The sequence below is a fragment of the Carettochelys insculpta genome, chromosome 27, assembly GCF_033958435.1.
Source record: "Carettochelys insculpta isolate YL-2023 chromosome 27, ASM3395843v1, whole genome shotgun sequence".
NCBI classification, from domain to species: domain Eukaryota; kingdom Metazoa; phylum Chordata; order Testudines; family Carettochelyidae; genus Carettochelys; species Carettochelys insculpta.
The window spans coordinates 2,291,588-2,310,524 of record NC_134163.1 but is presented as its reverse complement, the minus strand read 5'-3'; the positions used below and the strand labels follow the sequence as shown (position 1 = coordinate 2,310,524).

At 58.1% G+C, this 18,937-nt stretch overlaps 1 protein-coding gene across 1 annotated transcript in view; it reads right to left on the bottom strand.

Annotated features, from left to right (window-relative positions):
• MYO1F (myosin IF) overlaps positions 1-18,937 on the bottom strand; it is a 51,291-nt gene that overhangs the window by 10,135 nt on the left and 22,219 nt on the right. Inside the window, exons 5-24 of the mRNA XM_074978067.1 lie at positions 18,602-18,689; positions 17,960-18,049; positions 15,106-15,237; positions 14,563-14,697; positions 12,430-12,562; positions 11,679-11,875; positions 10,723-10,803; positions 10,056-10,142; positions 9,193-9,279; positions 8,677-8,844; positions 6,924-7,009; positions 6,266-6,347; positions 6,079-6,185; positions 4,960-5,058; positions 4,691-4,835; positions 3,723-3,837; positions 2,980-3,149; positions 2,402-2,547; positions 1,662-1,808; positions 577-725 (exon numbers count right to left, since the gene is read on the bottom strand). Of these exons, the coding sequence (XP_074834168.1) occupies positions 577-725; positions 1,662-1,808; positions 2,402-2,547; positions 2,980-3,149; positions 3,723-3,837; positions 4,691-4,835; positions 4,960-5,058; positions 6,079-6,185; positions 6,266-6,347; positions 6,924-7,009; positions 8,677-8,844; positions 9,193-9,279; positions 10,056-10,142; positions 10,723-10,803; positions 11,679-11,875; positions 12,430-12,562; positions 14,563-14,697; positions 15,106-15,237; positions 17,960-18,049; positions 18,602-18,689 (2,444 nt within the window). The remainder of the gene's footprint in view (positions 1-576; positions 726-1,661; positions 1,809-2,401; positions 2,548-2,979; positions 3,150-3,722; positions 3,838-4,690; positions 4,836-4,959; positions 5,059-6,078; positions 6,186-6,265; positions 6,348-6,923; positions 7,010-8,676; positions 8,845-9,192; positions 9,280-10,055; positions 10,143-10,722; positions 10,804-11,678; positions 11,876-12,429; positions 12,563-14,562; positions 14,698-15,105; positions 15,238-17,959; positions 18,050-18,601; positions 18,690-18,937) is intronic.

Here is an 18,937-nt window from a genome sequence, read left to right as displayed (position 1 = left end):
ACGCGTGCGCCGTCACCCGGCTGGAATGGCCTGTGTGTGTGCGTGTGTGTGTGCGTGCACGTGCGCGCCGTCACCCAGCTGGAATGGCCTCTGCGTGCGTGTGTGCGTGCACGCGTGCGCCGTCACCCGGCTGGAATGGCCTGTGTGTGTGCGTGTGTGTGTGCGTGCACGTGCGCGCCGTCACCCAGCTGGAATGGCCTCTGCGTGCGTGTGTGCGTGCGTGTGTGTGTGCGTGCACGCGTGCGCCGTCACCCGGCTGGAATGGCCTGTGTGTGTGCGTGTGTGTGTGCGTGCACGTGCGCACCGTCACCCAGCTGGAATGGCCTCTGCGTGCGTGTGTGCGTGCGTGTGTGTGTGCGTGCACGCGCGCGCCGTCACCCGGCTGGAATGGCCTCTGCGTGCGTGTGTGCGTGCGTGTGTGTGTGCGTGCACGCGCGCGCCGTCACCCGGCTGGAATGGCCTGTGTGTTGTGCATTCGATGCTCAGCTGGGTGCAGATCACCCAGCCCTCTCAAGCCAGGGTACAGAAGCTGTGGGAGCTGGGAGCCCCCACCGGGGCACACCCTGCGGCACTCACTGGAGTTCTTGGGGAGCCCGTCCCCGATGCTGACAGTCAGCGTCTTGCCTCCTGCTTTGAGCACGGCCACATTGCCCTGGCCCCTCAGGAACGTCACACTGCGGGTGCCGCCTCCGCCCCAGCCCTCCTTCTTCACTCGGAACTGTAGTCTGAGAAGGGGAGAACAACTCAGGGCCCAGTGCCAGGCTCTCCCAGCGAGGGGCCTGCTTGAAACACCCTCGTGCCACTGAACAGTGCAACTCAGCCCCACAGGCTTCCCCTAACGACCTGCCATGCTCAGCAGAGCCCGCAGACTAGAGTCATGGGCTTCTCCACCAGCCAGGAGTCCTGCCTCTCAGACCCCCTGCTCTAACCAGAGAGATCACTACGCTCCCACGCCTAGGGATAGATCCCCGGCCTCCTGCTCCCAAGCCCTGTACAACTCCTGTGCTCATTGCAAGACACCAGCTCCTCCCCGGAGGATGAGACACAGGGGTCCTGACGCCCAAACTTTTAATTTTAACCCTTCGGGGCCATGACCTTCCCCAGGCTAGTACTGTAAAGTCCTGCCTGCCAAGTCGCCTGCTCTAACCACTCGACCCCACTGCCCTCCCAGACCTTGTGATAGAACCCAGGTGTCCTGCCTTCCAATTCCCCTGTTCTAAATGTAACCTGCACACCTACTGGGTGGGGTTCAATGGCCCATGGGGGTGGCACATAGACCATTTACAGAGAGAAAAAACGATCCAGCCTTAGTTAAACGGCAGCTGGCTTTTAGCTCAAGCTGTAGTGGCTCCTGCACTAAGCTCCAGAGGTCCCAGGTTTGAGCCTAGCTATGGGCGGTTACCTAAACACCACTCCTCTTTGTGAGTTGGTAACAGAATCCAGGACTGCTCCCTCCCAAGGCCTCCTGCTCTAACCACTGGATCCTACTCCCCTTCAGGGCTGGTAATAGAACCCAGGCACCCTCCTTCCCTCCCACATCTGGGAACACAACTTGTTGGCGGAGCTTAGCGGCAAATTGGCCCCAGCAGCACAGCCATCCCTGCCCCAAGAGCCCCCCCAGACCCTCTCTCCCTGCCTCATGAGCCCCCCGAGCTCCTCACGTGTCAGCGAAGCTGAGCTGCAGCTTGCGCTGGGTCAGCTCCTCATAGCGTTTGCACAGCAGGCTGAGGAGTTCCGTCTTGAAGATGGACTCCAGGAAGCTGTCGGCGTTCTCCTCGTGAAGGATGAAGAAGTCATCCTGCCTCGTGCTGGCAGACAAAACACCGGAGAAGAGGGCGTCAGAGCCCAGTGGGGAGGTACCCTAAGACTGTCTGGAAGCACGAGAACTGCTGGGCGGAGGCAAGAAGATGTGGCTGGTGGAGGCCACATGGACCTGCCTGGAGGTCACAGGGCTGGAAGCTGTCCTAGAAAGCAGTGATGATGACCCTCCTTGTAGGGGCGCCCAGCAAATGTGACCCTTAGCCTGGGGTCTCCCAAGGCAACCCCCTTCCTTGCACCTCCACCCCTGTCTGTGACACCTTCATCTCCAGCAGGGATGGGGAGGAAACCATGGCTGCCAGACTGGCCCTGAGCACTGGAGGAGTTGTTCCAGCTGGGGGTGGTGGCCACCAGGAGGGAGACTGGGAGACACCAGAAGGACGGTGGGCAAGCCAGCCAGCCAACACACCCCGTCTGCGGGGCCAGGAGCATCTGAGCTGGGTGTCCATGGGGCTGAGGAAATGGTGGCACTAGGCCTACATGCCAGCAGACCCACACTGGTGGTCCCACGGCCTAGCCAGGGGCTGGGAGGCTGTTGTGGCCCCTTTGGGTCTGGGCGAGGTCCAGGGGACCGAGGGGTCACCTGAGCGAGACTCTGCGCACGGCCTGGATCTCCACCTTCTTCTTCAGCACCTCCTTGATCTGGCCCTTCTCGGGACCCTTCTTGACCTTCTCCCGGCCAATCAGGTAGAAGTACTTTGGGGTCAGGATGAAGTCCCGCTTGATGGGCTGGGGGACAGATGGGGTGAGTGGGGGGTCGAGTTACATGTCTCACAGGGAGCAGCCGGGTGAGCTGGGCAGGGGAGCGCAGCACATTGGGGCCATGGCTGAGGTCGGGGAGATGAGCCAATCCCTGGCCACAGATGGGGAGATGTCCTTTCCAGGTCCTCCCAAACCTCCCTCCTTTCCCCCTGGCCAGTGGAGCAGATCCCCTTTCATGCCATGCCAGCTCACAGGCCAGGAGCAATGGACACGTGGACCCGCCTGACCACAGCCCGGCTGGAGGAGTGGGGACAGCAGATCTCCAGAGAGGACGAGAAAGCAGGAGCTCTCCCGTCCCTGCAGCCTGCCCTGGGATGTGCCTCTCCCTGCCCCAGAGGAGTTGCTCAGTGCCTGTCCCGGCTGAGGAGCAGGAGGGTCCTGCCAGATGAGTCCATCTACCTTGAATCTCCGGTCGTACTTGGTGACTGAGTCAGCGAAGTCGATCCGCTCCCTCTTGGCCATGAACTGGCGCAGCTCCGGCCTGTCCTCCATGCCCAGGTAATCGCCCACAAAGTTCCGGTTGATGCTGTTCCTTCTCCTCTCCTTGAAATTGTACAGGATATGGGAAGCTGGGCAGAGACACACAGCAGGGGAGGTCAATGGCCTGGCCAGGCAGGTGTGTCCTGCCGGTGGGGGGAGGCTTTCAGAGAAAGGCCTTACAACTCCGCAGAGTGCTTTGCTGTGCAGCCCTACGCTCTGGGGTGGGCATAGCTTCCTGAGCCTGTCCTAGCGGCTCCCACAGCCAGCGCTGTTCTTAACCCGATTGTACTGAGCTGCATGTCTCAGTGACATCCTGCAGCAGCAAGTTCCACAGGTTACACGTTTGACACGCCCCCGCCCCCAACATGTTCTCTTTTAGCTATTTGAAGTGTGTCATCTTCTGATGAGACTGGGCTGCCCTCTCCTGCTTGTGCTGTGGAATGGGTGAATGCGTATGCACCTGGCTTGCTTTGCTCTCTCATTTCAGGGGCTTGTAGCTTTCCCTTTGCTCTTGGCACACACCCTAGGAGAGGGTCAGTGACTGGCTGCAGTGGTACTATCACTACACGTAGGGATATCCCATGCTTCCACATTATGATAAACATTCATTAACTAAGCTTCATAGCACCCCAGGGGAAACAGAAGCACAGAGGCTCCCTTACCCTCCTCTCGCATCTGTTCGTACTTCCGGATGGCAATGTGCTTCCGCCAGGCCTTCTGGATAACTCGGGCAAAGCCATCGAATTTCCGCTCCCGCATCTCCTCCAGCAGAAAGAGCTAGTGGCCGCCAAGCACAGGGAGCGTAAGCAGCGTGCCCAGGAGCACAATACATTTTCTTATGTGGACCAAGGCATGTGCGAAAGTGCACCACCAGTAGACACCCAGGCTGCCGGCTGTGGGCACTCAGCTAATCAGATGGGTGTCACCTGGATCTCTCCTGGGCAACTTCCCAGGCACTCAGCTTACAGGGACAGTGAAGCCACAGCCAGACACATGCAGAGATGGAACTGCAAGACAGAGGCCAGCCCAGGCTCTCCACTGGGGCTGGGAGGAGAGGTGGGTGTCTGCAGACACGGTGTAAGTAGACAGACGGACAAATGGTTTCTAGGTAATCTAACCCTCTCTCTGTGTCGGCTCTCTAGGTAGCACTAGGTGAGCGAGAACACCAAGTTGGCTACATGGGGGAAGTACCCCATTTTCTTCAACTCCCACGAGGGGGTGGGAACCCTCTACCCATCAGCCAAATCCAAGCGCCACGGGCTGGGGAAACCGATGAGAACATTTGACCCTGAAGCACATTTTTTTTGCATCCTGTAAGTTTGGATATTTACCCCAAAATGCCCAAGCCAGGGAGCTCTCAGCAGACCCTTCCTCTATCGCAAAAGCCCCAGGGCAGCTCCGAGACAGAGCAACACAAAATCGCAAACCAGGCAGGATGCCTTTTGCGCCAGTTCCGCGATGACTTCTGGTGGCCTGCTGTCCCTTCTGACATCTGGGCCGGCTGCAGTGGGGTGATTTTAGGGGGGCTGCCAGGCAAACTGTTGAGCGCCCCAGAACCCTCGATAACCCTCGGGGACAGTGGGTGAGCCCACGCTGCAGCTGGCATCTTGGTCTGGGCAAAGGTGCTTACCGACTCCGGGTTCTTGACAAACACCTTGCTCCGGCCCATCTGATACTGGTCGCTGTCCATGTTGACAGACTGCAGCAGGTGCTGCACACCCTGGCGCTCGTCCCCCCGCCAGCACGGCCATGTCTCCGGAGTCAGGATGGCGTACCTGCCGGGGAAGGGGCGCGTCAGCGACCACCCGAGAGACCCGCTCTGACACGCCCAGGAGCTCGCTGCACTGACTCCTGGCTCAACCAGCGCCCCACAGTGCTCCCGGGGCCGGCGCTCCTTACCTTTGGAGGAACTTGTGAAAGACCCGTCGATAGGCAAAGCCTGCCCTGCGCACACGGATGTTCTCTTTCAGCCCGAGATATTCCACCTGGTGCTTCACCCTGCAAAGCACAGAGGGGAAGTGACACACCTGCCACAGGTGAGCGACACACCCAAAGGGGCAGGGCTGCCACCTCCAGTCTGTAGGCTCTTGCTGGCCAGACCGGCGTGGGGAGGGTGGGTTTTTACAGGAGGCGTAGGAGCAAGTGTGTTTGTGAGTGTTTGCACAAGTGTCCCACTTTGCCTGACCCGGCAGTGGGACCTGTACGCTGGGCGCTTGTGCAGCCACTCAGGAGAGAGTCAAATGCTGCCCAGCTGATTAGCAAAGCACCTACAGAGAGGCTTTGTGTTTCTATGGGTGGTCCACATTTGCACATGCCTCGGTGCACATAAAATTTATTCCACACGTGGCTGGGAAAGATTAAAGGGAACATTGCTGCTGGGTGACTTGGGGCAAGTCAAGTCAAGTCATGCTCTGTGCCTCAGTTTCCCCCTTCTGTTAAAGCTTTGCGCGCTACTGAGAAGTGTTGTGTAAGAGCTAAGTATCATTATTATTAGCATTACTGTCTCTGGCTAGAATGATAGCAACAAGAGATGAGAAAAAAATGGCATGTAAAATTTTCCTACGAACTTCGGGGAGCTCAGAGCCCAGGGCCTGTTTTCAATAATGTCTCCTTTTCCCTTGAGGTTTGGCTGATTGACACCAGGTGCCTAACAGGGTTGTCCAAAGCCCCTGAGCAGCTGACACGCCTGTCACCCATTGAGGGTGGTCAGGACCTTGTTGGCATATAAATATTCCCTGTGCCTCAGACCATAGCCTGGGTCTGTTGACAATCCCCCAGGGCTGCTTAGTAACTAATCGTAGGCATTTTGCTCACACACTCACAGTGAGGAGCAGTCTGGCCCAGTGGGTAGGGACACTGGAGTTTTGCTCAGGAGACCCAGAGCCAGTTCTGTTGAGCTGGGGAAGGTGACTACCAGCTCTTGGGGGCAGGGACTGTCTCTCCCGAGCTTACATGCAGCAGTGGATCCCCCAGGCCCTGCTTGTAATGCAAAGGGTGGGCGGCGAAGGCCCCTCTGACCTGCTCTCCTCCCAGTCCCGGGGTCTCTTGGTCTCGTTGGGTTTGATGCAGCGGATGTAGTGGGGTGTGCACTTCATGAGCGTGTTCACCAGGTCGTTGGCCTGTTTCTGTTGGAAGGAGCCAAGCGGAGAGTGTTAGAAGCTCCCTGGCTGGCCGAGGGACGACAGCAGCTCTCCAGGAGCCTTACCTTGATCTTGGAGCTGGCCGTGGTCGGCCGGCCTTTCTTGTCGGCATCTAGTCTTTCTGGGAAAAGCATCCGGATGAAACCACTGGAAGGCAGAAAACAGTCACCAGCGTGTCCCCGGGAGGGACCCCTGGAGGTCCTGAGCTCCCTGCCACAGGAGCTGGCTGGCTCAGGAGCTAACTTCAGCTTTGGCTCAAGAGGTGTAGCTGGTGTGGAGGTGAATGGGAGCCACCTCTGTTTAACTCCAAGTTTTCCCCACAGGGCTGGCCAGCCGCAAGAAGGGGCCACTGGCCCATCTAGTCCAGCATCCTGCTCCCTACCCTAGCCAGTGCCTGAGGCCTTCAAGAGGAGAGACCCCACTGTCCCTTGATTGACAGGTGCACATGAATGGGACACAGTTCCCTGACCCCAGAGAGCTGCTGCACAATAGGCCAGTGTACAACCACAAGCTGGCACACCTCCTTGTCCGAGGCTGCAGAAGGATTAACCTGGGGAAGGGCTGCTTGGGAGCCAGAGGGGAGAGAAAGCCCCAGAAAAGGCCAGTGGAGGTGTCACAGGGCCGCCTTCTTCATCACCCGGGAGGAGCCAGGATTGCTCGAAGGCTGCCCTGAGACAGAACTGCGAGGACACCCCGTGCCGGCCCCGGCCACGTGGCACTCACTGCTCGCTGCTCTGCATGAGCTCTATCAGGTCGGTGAAGAGCACATCCCGGTTCCGCTCACAGAAGCCATTCCCGTCGTAGGAGACCTGGGAGGGAAAGGCGGCGGTCAGCCCGGCGGGGGCCTCGGCAGACCAGAGCGACTGGAGGCCTCAGGAGACAGACATGTTGGCAGATCGTCTGGTTCCTGCATTTATACCAGGTTCTCCCGCCACTGAGTCCCTGGGGCATTGTGGGTCTGCGGCTTGTTTGCTGGCCGCTTGGCATGAACGTGCCCGGAGGGCACCAGGGTGACTGCGGCTTGGCTGAGGGGCCTCCTCACTGTAGCCCACGGCCCCAGAGTGGTACTTACTGCAGTGTTCATGTGGTGCAGCTCCACGTGTGTACACGGGAATCCATGGGATAGTTGTGAGTTAGCCACATGACATGCATGTGAGCACCATTTTCACCCTCAGCACCATTACATCTGCATCACACCTGTGAGCTGGGGAGCGGGAGGCTTTATCCCCATTTTACAGATGGAAAATGGAGGTACTGGGTAGATTGAGGGATTCAGCCCTGCAGCCTGTGGCAGAGGCACAACTGATCCCAGGTGTCCTTGGTCCAGTGCCGTGCTTTTCATAGAACCGTAGAACCCTGGGGCTGGAAGGGACCTCAGGAGGTCATCTCGTCCAGCCCCCTGCCCAAAGCAGGATCAAACCCAGCTAAGTCATCCCAGCCAGGACCTTGTCAAGCCAGGATTTAAAAACCTCTAGCGATGGAGATTCCACCACCTCTCTAGGCAACACATTCCAATGCTTCACCACCCACCTGGGGAAGTAGTTTTTCTTAATATCCAACCTACACCTCTCCCTTTTCAACTTCAGACCATCGCTTTTTGTTCTGCCAACTGTCATCACTGAGACCAGGTTCTCACCATCTTCTTTAGAGCTCCCCTTCATGAAGTTGAAGGCTGCTATTAAATTACCCCTCATCTTCTCTTCTATAAACTAAACAAACCCACATCCCTCAGCCTGTCCTCATAGGTCACATGCTCCAGACCCTTAATCATTTTGGTTGATATCCACTGAACCTGCTCCAGCAAATCCACATCCTTTTTATCCTGGGGGGGGGCCCAAAACTGGACACAATATTCCAGATGTGGCCTCACCAGTGCTGAATAGAGGGGAACAACTACTTCTCTAGATCTGCTGGAAATGCTCCTCCAACGCACCCTAGTATGCCATTAACCTTCTTGGCTACAAGGGCACACTGTTTACTGAATATCCAGCCTTTCATCCACCATTACCCCTAGATCCCTTTCCATCGTACTGCTGCTGAGCCAGTCTGTCCCCAACCTATAACAATTCTTGGGATTCACCTCGGAACCCACTTGTGGACCAAGACCCCCACTCTGCTAGGTGCTGTACAAACAGAATGGAATGCCCCAGCTGGGATGATTTAGTTGGGGCTGATCCTGCTTTGGGCCGAGGCTGGACTCAATGACCTCCTGAGGTCTCCTCCAGCTCTGGGATTCTCTAAGACTCTATGAAAGCCAACCCGTGCGCTTAGAACTTCTCCACCAGACCCCCATCCTCCCCATCTGGTGCATGTAAGTATCTGTGCGGCGTGGGGCTCTGTCCACATGGCATGGGCATGCGCCTGTAGGTATCCCTGCCTTGTGTGCTTGTGTGTGCAGCGTGTGCACGCCTGCAGTGTGAGCAGACACATCTCCATGCCCACGTGCAACACTAGGCCCTGTGGCCGTGCAGTATACCTTGCCTGCATAGTGGTGTATGACAAAGCCCGAGTTCCAGCTGTTGAAGTGCTCGTGTGTGCCCACAGCTGCCTGGAGCTTCTGCAGGAGGGTCTGGTCTGCCCCTTCCCCCGTCGCATGCATGGTGGCACAGACGTCATCGAGGACGCTCATGATCCCAGGAGGGTTCTGGGAGGAAGCCAGGAGAAGGCGGATGAGGGCCCCTGTGTTGCTGCATTGCAGGTCAGGGATTGTCCCTGAGTGCTGGGCCAGTTCTGGGGTCTGGCTTTGGCGGGTCCAGGACAGCCACCTGCTGGTCCAGATCAGCCACCCGAGGCCAAGTGAACGAACCCCTTACGCCCTGCAGGTGGGGAATACAGCCTGTCCCCAGCAGTGGCTCTCTGCAGAGCTGTTGCTCTGCACAGGGGTTTCAGCCTCTGGTGGCACCTTCTCAGGGGCTGTCTTGGCTGGCTGTAAGCCCAGACCCCGCTGCCTGCAGGCCTCCCACTAGGCATGCAGCTGCCCTCCCAGTCTTACCAGCTTGTTCTCTATCAGGTCACACACCACTTTGTTATTGAAATACTGGATCGGGGTCCACTTGATCCCCTCCTGCACATACTCTTCCTGGAAGAAAGAAGAGAGGCCCAGCTGATCCAGCTGCGTGCGGCAAGGACAGAGCTTTGGAACCTGCTGCTGGGGCACAGGCAGATGCGCAAAGGGGAAGCAAAACACCTGTCCTCCTCCTATGCAGAGTAATTCCCTCAGGCCCCAGGGCTTGCTGCAGATGCATTCAGGGTCTTTGAGCCAAGATTTTCAGCAGGGGGCCTCAGGCTAAGCCCCTACAGCCTCGTGGAAACACCTGCTTTGCAACAGTGCGGAACAGTTACCAGCCTCCACCTGGGCTCCCTCTAATTTCTTCCATCCATGGGCAGAATAAATTTTGTTCTGTGCACTGAGGCATGTGCACCACCAATAGAAACAGGCCGCCAGCTGTGGGCGCTCTGCTAATTAACTGGGTGGCCCTGACTCTCTCCTGAGCAGCACCCAGTGCTCCGATTCCAGGGAACACTGACTCCATCGATTTCCCATTATGGAAAAGAAAAGGTGCTAATCGGCAAATGAGGCAATGCATATACATTAATATGCAAATAGCAGCAATGGCTTATTTGCGTGGACTTGCAGGAACGCATTGCTAGAGGGGTGGTGGATTCTCCATCTCTAGAGGTTTTTAAGTCCCAGCTTGACGAGGTCCTGGCTGCGATGACTTAGTTGGGGTTGATCCTGCTTGAAGCAGGGGGCTGGACTCAATGACCTCCTGAGGCCCCTTCCAGCCCTAGGATTTCAGACCCTCCTCCCTGCTCTCCCCACCCCCCAGCGCACTGTCTCCGGGTGTTCTGTACCTGCTCTGCTTTAAGGGTCAGCTCTATAAAGATCTGCTGCAGCTTCTCATTCACAAAGTTAATGCAGAATTGTTCAAAGCCGTTTTTCTACCGACGTACAAAGGAGAGAGAAAAAAATGACACCCCAGCTGGGGGCTGGATCCCCACCCCGCAGCTCCCAGCTCGCTCCTGTGGGGCCTGCAGGAGGCTCCTGGGGAGACCTGCCAGCCTCAGCCTGGGGGCTCTCCTTCTCTAGGCTGCTGGGTCCTGGAGCATTGCCACTCCACGAGGCAGGGTAATTAGCTCCCCAGCCAGCCTGTGCACGGGCGGGAGCATTGGCATGGGACCTCAGGCAACAGCCGCTGGCTCTGGGGCGTCAGTGGGAGGGTGGGCACTGGGAGGGGCAGCTGGCAGGTGGTATGCACCAGGGTGTCAGGAACATGGGTGCTGTGCAGCTGGGGGGACGACTCACAGGCCAGTCCCCAGGAGACCAGCCCACCAGAGAGGAGCCCAGCCTTTGGGGAGGTGCCAGCAGAGGGGGACACAGTGACTCTGAAAGGGAGGAACCTTTGGGTTCTGTGCCAGGCTGCAAGGGGAACTCTCCTTTCCCTCTCAGCTGTTCTGTATGGCGTGATGTGCCCCTGCCTTGACTGCACCCTGCAGGAGTGGGGAGCTGGCCCTGCTGTACCTGGAATATTTCAAAGCCGTAGATGTCCAGCACCCCGATGCTGTACTCCTCGTAAGGCTTCTGCATGGCCCGGTTGATGGACTGCATGGGAAGTAAGGGCGAGAGGGAGGGCATTACGAGGGGAGCACAACACCCAGAACACCTGGTTCTTTGGCACATGTCATGGCAGCTTTCTGGCCTTGCAGCTCCCCTGAGTGGGCAGACCCTGGCACTGACCCTGCAGGGTCACATGCCAAACCCCAGCCCTTACTCACCCCACACCTCAAACAAGAGGCAGCCACAGCCACTGGTTTGGGCCCAGGGACACTGGGCCCAGCCGAGAATGTTGTTTCTGAGTCAGACACGTCCCCTCCATCACAATTCAACATGCTGTTTGCAGTCACTAATCCCAAGTGCATTGGAGGAAGGATCTATCTATCTATGTATCTATCCTCATACACACTGTCTATCTATCTATCTATCTATCTATCTATCACCTGGGTTCCCAAGTGTCTGCCCCATGCTCAGGCAGGATCTGACAACTCCAGCAGGGGAAGGGCCAGCAGCTGCTTCAGGCTGACGGATGTGTGTGGTGGGGGACCTGGAGGGGGAGGGGGCTGTAGCTCAGATACAGGGTGAAGGGGGACAGGAAGGATGACTTGACTGGGGCAGATCCTGCTTTAGGCAGGGGGCTGGACTCAATGACCTCCTGAGGTCCCTTCCAGCCCCAGGATTCTATGACTGTTGCCTCCTCCCCCGGCCCCTCAGGTGTGGGGGCAGTTCTGGAGGCAGGCTGAGGAGAACCCAGCCACGGATATTCTCATGGAACTGCTGGTGCCCTGGAAGCCTGAAGCCCCCTGGGTCGACGAGACCCTGTCTCCAGGGAGGCTGATCTCCAGGACTCAGGTGCAGCCCCAGAAGAGCTCCCCTAAAGCCAGCCCCATCCCGGCTGCGGTGAGCCTGGGGCACAAGCTCACCTCCACAAGGAAGTCGAAGACCCGCGCATAGAGCCCTTTGGCCAGGGCATCGCGGGTGTAGGATGCCTGCTCCACATTGAGGGTCACGTTGATGGACTCTGAGCGGCCGCCCCACTTGCTGTCCATCTTCCTGCTGGTGATCTTCTCATTAAGCCGGTCCTTGTCGATGCCCAGCAGATAGGCAGGGAAGGCCAGCACTGCACTCAGAGAGGGAAAGCCAGCATGTCCCTGGCCTGGTACATGCGCCGCCCACCAGCCCTGCCAATGCCCTCCCTTGGCTGCTAGTGAGCCAGGGCTGCTGTTCTCCAGCTTAGCCAGAGACACCATAGATGAGGGGTAGGTGTGGTCTAGCCCTTAGCGCCGCAAAGCCTGTGTACCACAATACCTGGGTTCTAGGCCTGGTTGTAGGAGACAGAAATCCTGGGCTCTATTTTGAGCTCCACCAATGAACTGCGGCCTCTCTCTGTGCCTCAGTTAACCCCTCTCTAAAATGGGGACAATGATGCTTAACCATGTCTGTACAGTGACTGGAGACGGGTTGTATAAGGGCTTTGAATGTAAATCCAAAACATTATGAAATGTAGCTCCTCTGGCTGCTGTTAACAAAAAGGGCCTAGCTTGAGGCATTCAGATTCTTTGTCTGCAGCTCTGGCCTGGATATTGTACACTGCTTATCTGTCCATGTGGCTGCTTCCTATTCTTCTCCTCTGCCCCATTCCCAAGAGGGATGGATTCAGGCTGCCGTACTCACAGTCAGGGCTCTCCACCTGGGCATAGTTGCCCTCTTCTCGGAAGCTGATGTTGCCGAGGTGGAGGATCCCAGCCACAATCTGTAACACCAGCTGCTGGTCCTCTATGGCGATGCCTATCACATGCATGGCATTCTAGGGGGCAGAGAAAGCACCCATCAGCCTGAGGCCCTAGCTGGAAGACTCAGTGAATGTATTCCAGGAAGATTTGGAAAATAAAAGTATCAGCAAAAATAAATTCATGGTGAGTGTTTCTGAAACGGGTGATTCAGCCAAGCAAAAACAGCCATTGGATGATGAATGCAGCCCCCCGCTAAAACCTCTCCAGCGCATCATCAGTGATCTGCAACCCATCCTGGACAATGACCCTTCACTCTCACAGACCATGGGGGGCAGGCCTGTCCTCACCTACAGACAGCCTGCCAACCTGCAACAAATCCTCACCAGCAACTATAGACCACAGCACAGCAACTGTAAACCTGGAACCAATCCCTGCAACAAACCTCGCTGCCAACTCTGCTCACATACCTACACCAGCGATACCGTCACAGGACCTAACATCAACCATACCACCAGGGGCTCTTTCACCTGCACATCTACTAATATAATATACACCACCATGTGCCAGCAGTGCCCCACTGCCATATACATCGGCCAAACCGGACAGTCTCTCCGTAAAAGAATAAATGGACACAAATCAGACACCAGGAACGGTAACGTACACAAACCTGCAGGAGAGCACTTCAGCCTCCCTGGACACTCAGTAACAGATTTAAAAGCAGCCGTCCTACAACAAAAAAATTCAAAAACAAACTATAAAGAGAAATATCTCGGAGCTGCAATTCCTTTGCAAATTTGACTCCATTAACCAAGGACTGAACAGAGACTGGGAGTGGTTGGCCCATTACAAAAGCAGTTTCTCCACTCTTGACGTTCACACCTCCACATTAGCTGCTGATAAAGGGCCACATCCTCCCTGACTGAATAGACCTGGTCAGCTCTGGCCTCCCCTTGACTGAGACTCCCTCTTTAAATTCTCCTCTGAAAACCCCCCACTCACGCTCCAAAGTGCTGCAGGACTTCCTGTTGTTTCTGAAGACACAGACTAACTCAGCAGCTATTTGGGCAACAAAAGAGCTTGGAAAATGTTGCCGATCGTCTCTGTCTCAGGAGGGTCCACGCTTTAAGAGATGCTGCCTGAGGAAAGAGCAGTGCCCACCTCCAGCGCAAGCGAGTGTGTGAGATAAACGAGCAGGCAAACAGCCCGGCTGTGACAGTCAACAGCTAAGCAGCCCCACAGCCCCTGCTGGGGTGGGACGAGAGGGCGAAGGGGCAGCGGCACTGTGCCCAGTCGTGGCTAGTTAACTTTGCACAGGACACCCCTTCTACAAGTGCCAGACTCAGTCCTGCGCATGCCAGCAGACAGGCCTCGGCCTGGTGCTCACAGTACCTGCCGCAGACCGGAAGCCTGACCGGCGTGGAGCTGGGGCGGGATCCACGTATGGGTGGGATGGGACCGTCTGCGTGCAGAGGACTGGACTGTGACCCAGAGGGTCCCTTCCTGTCTCCTGTTCCTGGGCAGCCGTGCAGCTGAGTGGGCCTAGGAGGCCACTGGCAGCTTTGTCCCAAGGGCAGCTTTGGGTTGCCATAGGAATGGCAGGGGAAAAACAAGGTGGTGGCACCAGTGATTTGGAGACTGCGTAGCGGATCCCCACCCATCTCCAGGCATCCCCGTCAGAGGAGGCGTGGGGAGCCCAGCCAGCCTGCTTGGGCCAGGGGCTCCCAGCACAGGCACAGAGCTGTGCGGCAGGGCCGCCCCCTGTGCCCGTCCTGCTGAGGAGCTGGTCTGTGGCATTGGCTGAAGGCTGCCCCTGCTCCCACCTGCAGCTCCAGCCCTTTCCTTCCGACCCAGCCCGTCCCTCGGGAACTGGGGGCTGGAGGGTCCCTGGAGCAGCAGCAGCTGGGACACAAAGAACTGCTTCCTGGCCATCCCTCTTGTTTTCCTTGTCGATCACCCCAAATGCACCGCTCAGGTCAGAGCCACATGCCAGCCCCCGTGGCGACTAACTCCACCCAGATGCCCCGCCCACACAGTGGGCACCCCTTGCCCACATGTCCCACCCCTGGCTGCTCACCACGGTCTCGTGGAAGTCGCTCCGGTCATCGGTGCCGTCCACTTTGTAGGTGTCAGACTGGTTCAGGTAGTAGTAATAATCGGGGCTCATGAGCCCCAGGTTCTGCTGCTGCTCTTGGGAGGCCCCTTCCAGGAGCTGCCAGGAAAGGGGAGATGCCAGTGCAGGGCTGGGGTGAGCTTATGGAACCGAACTGGCCCTCCCTCACCGGAGAGGGCTCCCTGCTCTGCAGCCTGGGACTGTCTGCTCCCCCTTGGAGCGCTGCCTCCAGGCCCATCCACAGCTCTAGGCAGCAGTTCTCCTCCAGACACTGCAGGGTAAAGCTCAGGGACATGCTTGCTCATTTCCATGCAGGCACCAATACACGGGTGTGCCCATTTCACAGGTGTGTATGTTCACCTGCTTGCACGAGCCTTCGCCTGTTCTTAAGCAGTTGAGCACACATGCATTGCTATGCATATTCACACTCCCCTGTGCTTACACTCCTGTTCACACTCACACACTGGCTTGGCTGCATCCCCCGGGTGCCCTGGTGTGGCCAGGTACCTGGTAGTAGATGTGGAAATTCCTCTCGTTCTCATTTTGGCTCACCACCCGGGATTTCTCCAGCAGGAAGTTGGAGATCTTCCCTCCGTCCGGCTCACCACCCCGACTGAACTGGATTTCAAAGTACTTCCCCTGCCAAGGGACGGCATGTCAGCTATGCGGTTGCACCTTGCTGTGACTCAGCTGCAGGCTTGTAGGGCCCACCAGGCTGTGGGAGCCCCTGCTCCTTCCAAGGGTCCCCACCCTCAGCATCTTTCTCTTGCCCTTCCCCACCCTGGCTGTCTCTTGGCACTCTCAGCTTTCTGGGCCAGGGCCTGGCTTTGAGGACAGGTGCACAGCACCCAGCAGGCCACACCTGGGACTTTTCAGCAGGCTTCTAGGTGAAACAAATGCTTGCACCACTCAGGACTCAGGGGCAGACCCCGGGGTTTGGTCATCTCACAAGAAGAGGAGAACGGCCTTCCTGGGTCAGAGCAAAGTCCGTCCAGCCCTGGGTCCTGTCTGCTGGCAGTGGCAGTGCCAGGTGCTCTGGGCATTGAACAGAACAGTGACCGCCCCGCTGCCGCCGTTCCACGTGTGGAATAAATTTTCTTATGTGCAGCAAGATGGAGATGATGCGCAACATGTCAGCCCCAGCTGGACTGACAGCCACCGCGGACCCTGGCACAAAATGGGAGGGGGTGTGGCACCGCACCCCCAGCAGGGGCAGGGCCAAGGGCAGCCACCCTTAGTACTGCCAGGACCTCACAGCCATGTGGTGCACTGGAGCAGCACCTCCGGCACTGCAAAGGGGCCCCAAGCTCTAGCCCCCACCATAGCAGCAGCCAAAGCTCTGGGCCCCCAGGAACGGTAACTGCCCTGCCCCGTTGGTGGCCCTGGTCACCTGTATTGGTGCACATAAGAACATTCATTGTGCATGTGGGAGTGGGGCTGAGGGGGCCAGCGTGTGGGAGGGGCTCCAGGGTGGGGGCTCTGGCTGGGGTGATGGGCTGTGGGGTGTTTTGGATGCAGGGGGGCTTCAGGCTAGGGCCAACGCTTTGGAGAGCAGGAGAGGGCTCCGGCCTGGAGCTTGAGGTGGGGCTGTGGGGCGTGGGCAGGAGTTAGGATGTGGGTGGGGGCGCAGCATTGGGGTTAGGGGTTTAGGAGGACACTAGGGTGGAGGAGGGGACTCGGGGCCAGGCCAGGAGATCGAGGTGGAGGCACTTACCTGCAGCAGCTCCTGTTTGTGGGGCAGTCAGGTGGCTCTGTGCTGCCCCCCACTCACTTGCAGGCACCACTCGCTGCTGCCCCCATTGGCTGCCATTCCCAGCCAATGGGATCTATGAGGACCGAGCTTCCGAGTGTAGAGGTGCAGCTGCAGTCGAGGGAGTGAGGGACTGCAGGGCAGAGCTGCCTGTGCCTTCTCCTGCTGGGGGGCTGCCCAGAACACAGGGGCCCTGTGGGCTGCAGCCCCATAGCCCTCTTCTCAGCCCAGCCCTGCGCTGGGGCCTGAGGGGTGTGTCTCTGCCATAGCTGGGCATGGCAGCCCAGGGCCCCTGCCAGGGGTTTATGAGGCAGCAGCGCAGCTAAAGGGAACCCATCCCGTTTCCCATTCCCAGCTTCTGGGACAGCACTCCGGGACACCAGCCTGGCCCAGCCTGGCTAAGAGCCCAGGCTGGAGTTCTAGAGCCCTCTAAGGGATGTCTGCACCAGAGTCACTCTGGAATACCTTATTCCAGAGTTATCGCTCCAAAACAAGGTGTTCTGGAATACTACAGGGAAGCCCCAAAATAAGCAAAACTTATTGCGAAATAGTGTGTCCACACGCAGCAGAGCCTATTTCACTGCTTCCAGGGGCTCTGATCTGAAATACTAGGTCCACACAGCAGCCCTCTTTTGGAATCAGCTATTCCGGAAGAGCTTGTTTCAAACCAGCCCTGCTCCCCGTCTCCATAGCCCCAGTCCACAATGCCTACTTCGGAAGAGGCGCTATTTCCCGTACAACAAGGTTTACCCAATGCGAAGAAGCCGTCTGCTACTGCGCAGTCAGTTCCAGAGACCAGCTGCGCTGTGCAGACGCTCGCAAAGTTCTTTGGGACTAAGGGCCATTATTCCGAAATAACTTTGCTGTGCAGACACACTCTTCACAGCAGCCGCTGGTGCCTGGAGGCGCTCCCCAGGCTACCGTGCTGCGTGAGGCGAGGCTTCCTTGGGTTTGTTTGAACCTGCCGCCTGTCAGTCCCCTTGCTCCTGTGCTGAGGGAAGGGGTAAGCAACATGGCCTGATTTCCTTTCGTCACAGCAGGCCTGATTTCACAGACTTCTGCTGCCCGCACCGCCCCGCTCGGATCTTCTCCCAGACGCAAGGACCCCACTTTTTTCTCTCTCCTGCGTCTCTGCCCCTCGCCTGGCCCTGTGAGGGCTGTGTTTCCTTCCCCTCCTGTGGGGCCCAACCCCCAGAGGCAAGGACCATCTGCAATGCAGAGCTCATTTAGATCCCTCCTACAAGCTGACCCCCACAGGCCAGGCAGCTCATGCCCCCGCCCTATCCAGAGCCGCCTTCCAGCAGGCAGCAACGTGAGCACAAGCCCAGGCTGGGACAGGGCCTTGCACCATGGGCTACTGGCCAGGGTATGGGGCTGCGCGGGGAGTCCCAGTGGTGGGGAGGAATCTCAGCTGGTCTGTGGGTTTCAGAGCTTGAGAGGTGCCCCAAAGCCGCATTGCTCGTGCCTCAGGCCAGCTCTGTCCCTGTCAGACCTGCCAAGCCCCCGGTGGCTGGGCAGGCTGCAGAAATGAGCCAGATCCCAGCGGCTCCCTGGACCAGTCCCAGCAGCCCCCTGCACACCACTCCTCGGCCCGCCTGGCAGGGAACTCACAAATCGGCTGGAGTTGTTGTTGCGGACGGTCTTGGCGTTCCCAAAGGCCTCCAGCAGCGGGTTGGACTGCAGGATGATGTCCTTCACGTGCTGCGGTTTGAGAGTGACCAGGTGAGTCAGTGGTTGGCAGGTACTTGGCTCCCGGGGACCAGCGGCAGCTGGGGGAGGCCCTCTTGGGAAGCTGACCCCTGTTGCAGCACAGGGGGTTGCTAGGGCTTGGGGCAGCTCTGGCTCCCAGATCTGCGATTGGCAGGGGAAGGGCACTCGGGCAGGGGTTGGCACTCCCAGCTCTTTCGAGGCATGGCTGGACTTCAGCTGCAAGCGCCTGGCTTGGAAGTGGCAGGGCCTGGACAGGAGCAGGGCAAGTGTCACCAGCTCTAAGCGCAGAGGGCCAGGTTGGGAGAGGAAGCAGGGCCCAGTGCTTGGTAGGGCTAGCTGGGGATCTTGGCTGGCGGGGGCGGCGGGAAGGCCCAGGAGCTGCAGGAGCCGGGAAGGGGAGCTGCCTCTGCAGAACCAGCTGATTTCAGCATAGGAAAAGTCAGTGGTGGTGGGGGCACGGGAGGTAGCGAGGGGGGGAAGTGGGGGGCAGGTGGGCAGAGAAGAGGTGCGGAGGGGTTCACATGGTTCCCGTGAGGGCCGTACCTGCACTTTCTCCCCCCCTCCGGACACTTTGGAGATGTAGCCCATGATGTATTTTGCTGCCACAGTTTTTCCAGCCCCGCTTTCCCCACTGCAAAAACATGCAAAGGAAGGAGGGGAAATGAAATCATGGACCATGCAGCTCCCTTTCCAGAGACAGCACTGCCCTGCTGGTGGCTTCGCCCGGTCCCCAGCTGCCGGCGGGGCTCAGGCACAGCCCCCCAGCCAGAGACTGAGGATTGTTCCTTCTCACCCTGGCCTGGGGTGCAGGCAGTGACTCTCCTGGGGCCCCTCTTCCTGCCCATCTTTTGCCTATCTAGACTGTAAATACTTAGCACA